The sequence below is a fragment of the Octodon degus genome, unplaced genomic scaffold, assembly GCF_000260255.1.
Source record: "Octodon degus isolate 3935 unplaced genomic scaffold, OctDeg1.0 scaffold00146, whole genome shotgun sequence".
In the NCBI taxonomy this organism is placed as follows: Eukaryota; Metazoa; Chordata; class Mammalia; order Rodentia; family Octodontidae; genus Octodon; species Octodon degus.
Window position 1 is genome coordinate 6,838,816 of NW_004524722.1, and position 5,413 is coordinate 6,844,228.

At 38.6% G+C, this 5,413-nt stretch overlaps 1 protein-coding gene across 1 annotated transcript; it reads right to left on the reverse strand.

Annotated features, from left to right (window-relative positions):
- Window positions 1-3,266: 3,266 nt before the first annotated feature.
- LOC101578717 (olfactory receptor 52B2-like) lies at window positions 3,267-4,679 on the reverse strand. Its single transcript, XM_004642133.2, has 2 exons — window positions 3,770-4,679; window positions 3,267-3,412 (listed from the first exon to the last, which is right to left on the reverse strand). Exons 1-2 carry the CDS (start codon window positions 4,677-4,679, stop codon window positions 3,267-3,269), a joined length of 1,056 nt encoding a protein of 351 aa, XP_004642190.2.
- Between the last annotated feature and the right edge of the window lie 734 nt (window positions 4,680-5,413).

Here is a 5,413-nt window from a genome sequence, read left to right on the forward strand (position 1 = left end):
TTTAAAAATAGCACATCTTTATCCATTCCTCAGTTGATGGGAATTTGGGTTGTTTCCAAGATTTAGCTATGACAAATTGTGCTGCTATAAACATGGTGTACATATATCACTGTGGTATGATGTTTTCAGTTCTTTTGGAAAAAGTACTCAGGAGAATAGCTGGCTTGAATAGGATCTCCAATCTTAGCTTTTAAAGAAATCTCCATACTCATTTCCTTAGCAGTTGTACCAGTCTGCACTCCCACCAACAGTGGAGAAAGGTTCTTTTTTCCCCATAGTCCATCTAGTATTTGTTATTGGCCAACTTCATGATGTAAGCCATTCTTTCTGGGATGAGATGGTATCTCAGGGTTGTTTTAATTTGAATTTCTCATACAACAAATGATGTTGAACATTTTTCATATATTTACTTGCCATTCATATTTCTTTATCTGAAAAGTTTATATTCATCTCAGATGTCCATTTTTGGATTAGGTCTTTTAATCTGGGGGTATGATTTTTTTAAATCTTTATAAGTTCTAGATAGAAGGCCTTTTTTGGGACAATCAGCTATAATTTTTTCCCAGTTTGTGGGTTTCCTTTTTACTGTGTTGGAGATTTACTTTTAAATGCAGAAACTTCAAAAAGCTGAGATACCAACCAGCTGTTGATTCTTGGAAGTATTTCCTATGCAGTTTTGGTTTTTGCTCATGAACTTTGTACCTACCCCTATGTCTTTAAGATTTCTACCTACATTTTTCTCTAGAAGATTTTAGTGTTTCTGTTTTAAATCTCTGACTCATTTTGACTATAGTTTAGTGCATGGTGATAGACATGGGTCTAATTTTAGCCTTTGCCTATAAAATCGGCATGGTACTAGTAATTTATTTTCTCAGAATAGCGTAATATTCACTTTATAAATCTTTTACATCCTTTGTTAGATTGATTCCTATTTCATTTTTTTGGATGTTATTATGAAAGGTGTGGCTTTCCTAATTTCTCTCTCATTATGTTCATTATGTGTGTACAAAATGCTACTGATTTTTGGATGTTGACTTTGTATCCTACTATGTTGCTGAATTTGGCGATTAAATCTATAAGACTCCCATTGGAGTTTTTGGGGTCCTCTATGTAGATTATCATGTCACACTGGGGGTGGTGCACACACCTGTAATTCCAGCACTTGGGAAGCTGAAAACAGGAGAATTACTACGAGTTCAATCTACATAGTGAAACCCCGTAGACCCTGTCCTAAATACGGAAAAATAAATAAAAAAGAATATCATGGCATCTGCAGGTAATGAGACTTTCACTTCTTTTGCAATTCTTATTTCTTTTATTTCTCTCTCTTGTCTAATTTCTCTGGCTAATGTTTCCAGAACTATATTGAATAGGAGTGGAGACAGTGGACATTCTTGTATTGTTTCTGATTTTAAAGTGAAGGCGTTCACTTTTTGCTCATTTAGAATAATGTTGGCTGTTGGTTTCTCATAGATGACTTTTATCAGGCTGAGATATAGATCTTCTGATTCTCTGTAGAGTTTTTATCATGAATGAGTCAACAATAATTTTATATTGCATACTATTGTCTTCAAATTAATTGTCCAGGTTACCATATATAAGCATGTAAATTTCATGCAAAAATTGGGTCAAAAAACTAAAAAAACAGAAAAAAAATTAAGCATTAACTGTTCATTTCAATAAACCAGTAGAAATCAGCAGTACAATTATCCAAGCTATCCTGTATATATGCATATATATTTTTCCCTTCTTTTCTCCTTTCCCTCATCCCAGTTGTTGCTTCCTTTTGAAAAACTGCTTAAAAACTTTAAGAATCAGAGCAATTTAGTGTTTGCCTGCATTAGTAAGAGAACAATTTTTCCCACTCATGTACTAACCAGGCCTGACCTGCTTAGCTTCTGGGATCAGATGAAATTGGGCGCATTCAGGGTGGTATGGCTGTAGACAAGAGAACAATTTATAATTTTCACTTGTTTAACACAGTAAAACACTATGTTGTTCACACAAAAAAAGAAAAAGTCAGACTATTTCTGATTGAATGACTCTACTTATGGCCCTCCTCCAAGCATGAACTTAAGAGTTTTAAAACCCTTTCCTCTGAAACACCACAGTCTCTACTTTGTACCCTCCAAAAACCACCTTGGATAGTGAACCACTTAAGACATAATTCACATGGGCTCACACACACACACACACACACACACACACACACACACACACACACACATCTTCTATTTCTTTAGCTGTAACTAGTCATCTGGCCCCATCTAGAGGCAAGGGTATAAAAAGAAGTAGAGGCTGGCTTCTGGAACAGCTCTGTCCTAAGGAATGTGTTCCTGCTTCAAGACTGAACCGATCATAAGCAGCCTTGTGCTGTTTTCCCACACCAGGTATATGATTGGTGGCTGAGTTCTCTACACTTTCTCACCCATCCCTGTGGCCTGATGTAAATAACTCCAAAGTAGGAGAATGACAGGATTATGTAGAATTATAGTAGCACCTGGGTAAAAAGAATCTGATAATAGAAACCAAGGAGATAGTGATATGTGGTGTATACAATAGAAAAAAATGGCACACCTATCTCCTGTGACAGCAGGATATAGAGAGGCTGGGGAGATAGCTCAATGGCAGCATAAGCACCAGCCTAGTAAGCACAAGGTCCTAAATTCAATCCCCAGTACTAAAAAAAGAAAGAAAAAGAAAAAGAAAAAAGAAAATGACATAGAATTAGGTAATATTTGTTTCATCTTTTTAATGTCTGAATATCTGTGTAGTACATTTTTTGTATTTTTTTTCTTCAATTGTTATGTATTTGGTACAGGATTTCACTACATAACTCAGACTCATAGTGATCTCCTGATTTCAGCCTCCCTAGCACTGGGATTACAGGCATGTGCCACCATACCTGGACTTAGTCACCAGCTTAGCATGTCCAAGGACAGGACTGGCATGGCATACAGTACCAGGGATTGAATCCCCATCCCTGCGCTTGCCTAAACAGGCACTTAGTCTGCTGAGCTACCTCACTGGCCCTTGTATTTTCAATGTGACTCTATAACTTGCCTTTCATTACCATGTTCAGCCTAAGCATTCAGCTCTCAATGGCAGTGCCTGTGTCTGTGACACTTGGCCCATTTACCAGATGAGTAAGAGGATTGGTTTTCATATAATGATTAAAGTTCCTTATATATTCAATATCAGCCTTAATCCTTCAACAGTTTAATATTTTTGATAAGAACTTTTTTGTATTTACTATTCAATTTAATTCATACAAAAAAAAAAACTTGCAATGATGGCAGTGATGTTGGAGATGATGCAGATGACAGTCCCAACACTCTTAGAAGGTAAACAAGAGACCAAATGGAAGCCTCTAGAAATATTGAAAACAGTGTGTATAGTACATTTAAGATCTCTTCCTTTGAGCAACAAACATTCAAGTTAGAACTATACCTAACCCTGAGGTCCCACAAAAGTCTGGGAAATCTTCACAGAAACTTCAGAGGATAGGTATAAATGGTTGAAGATTATAAATAAAGACTAAGTTTCCAAAAGATAAGGAAGTGTGTTGTTAAAAATCAGAAAGTAAAGGAGTCAGGATTTGAGTGCAGACAAATTTTATTTCCAAGTCCATATGTGCTCCACCAGGACATACTACCATGCCTAACCTTGGGCACTTGGAAAGTCCTGTTTGCTCCTGATAAGGGCAAGCTACAAAGAGGCTCTGAGCTGTCTCAAACCTTCCCTGAAATGGATAACATGCGAGCCATACTGTCCCTGATCTGCTTGGTCTTCGCTCCATAGATAATGGGGTTAAGCATGGGAGGAACTAAAACATAGAGATTTGCCAGAAGGATGTGGACATGGTGGGGAATATTTTTGCCAAAGCGGTGGGTAAGGAAAGTGAAAAATGATGGTATGAAGAAAAGAAGAATAACTCCAATGTGAGAACCACAGGTATTGAGAGCTTTATGTCGAGCATCCTGGGAAGGAAGTCTATACACAGCTCGGAGAATCAAAGTATAGGAAATGCCAATGAGGGCAACATCCACCAAAACTGATGCCATTGGCACTGAGAAGCCATACCAGATATTGATGGTGATGTCATCACAGGCCAATCGGGCCACCCCAATGTGCTCACAGTATGAGTGGGGGATGATATTGGTCCGGCAGTACGGCAGCCTTTTCAGCAGGAATATTATAGGGAAAATAGTCCCAGTGCTCCGTCCCCAGATGGCCAAAGTCATTTTTCCAATTGTCACAGGTGTTAAGATGGCTGTGTATCTCAGAGGGGTACAAATGGCCACATAGCGGTCAAGCGCCATGGCCAGCAGGATTCCTGACTCTGCCACAAAAGCAACATGGATGAAAAACATCTGAGTAATGCAGGCATCGAAAGCTATCTCCCCAGCATGGAACCAGAAGATAGCCAGGGCCTTTGGCACAGTGGTGGTGGACAGCAGAATGTCAGTTCCAGCCAGCATAGACAGGAAGATATACATGGGCGCATGGAGGGTTCGCTCACTCAGGACAACAAGGATGAGGGCTCCATTTCCCAAAACTGCAGTGATGTACATGAGAAAGAAAGGGATAGAAATCCAGGTGTGATATTGCTCCAGCCCCGGAATGCCAAGGAGGATGAACACAGTGGGATGGAAGATGGTGAGATTAGCACCAAACATGCCCGCTTTGGAAATTCCTATGAAGACTAAACAAAGGGATCGTCAGTAGGCAGAGCTGGCTATAAACTCCACTAAACACCGAACAAGACATCATGGAATTAATTACTAAGGTCTTGACTTAGAGTATGTATTGTTTTTCCTTTCATTCCCACATTATTATGGCAAGCATAACAAAGGGTCCTATCACCTCAGCAATGTCTAAAACCCATACATGCCTCCGTTTTCTCACTTACAGATGCTTGCTCCAGTTTTGATCATCACTGAAGTGTTCTGTGGCAACAGCACCCTAGACTAGGCTGGTCTCCCCCATCTCCCAGCTTCTCATCTCCAATGCTTGACATTCACCAGCCTTGTTGTGCTCTGGGTGACAAACCCCAACAAACATCTTAATGTGTTTTTCCTACAACTCTTAACTGTTAAAAGATGAAATCCAAATCTCTTAAGCATGTAAAACCTCCCATAGTCCCACTGTTTTTCCTTTTCCATTTTAGTCATTGTTAGGAACACTAACATACTGAAATTAAGTTAATAACAATTTTCCACACAAAACTGGAATTTTCTAATTTCTGTGATTGTCTTGAGCTTTTGTTCTACTGATCTTCCAATACAAAGATTAAATATGTATCCTGTAGGAAATATTTCTCAGGTTCAAATCCTTGTAAAGCATGAAATTATTTCCTACCTTATTCTGTGAACAAATAGAAACTCCAGATAAATAAAATGTACATTTAAGG

Bases quoted from the DNA above. Each gene is read 5' to 3' on its own strand.
- LOC101578717 (XM_004642133.2), bottom strand. From the start codon at position 4,679: ATGTTTGGTGCTAATCTCACCATCTTCCATCCCACTGTGTTCATCCTC. The intron at 3,413-3,769 runs GTATGGCTCGCA...GCTCAAAGGAAG, and splicing joins GACCAAGCAGATCAGGGACA to AGATCTTAAATGTACTATAC.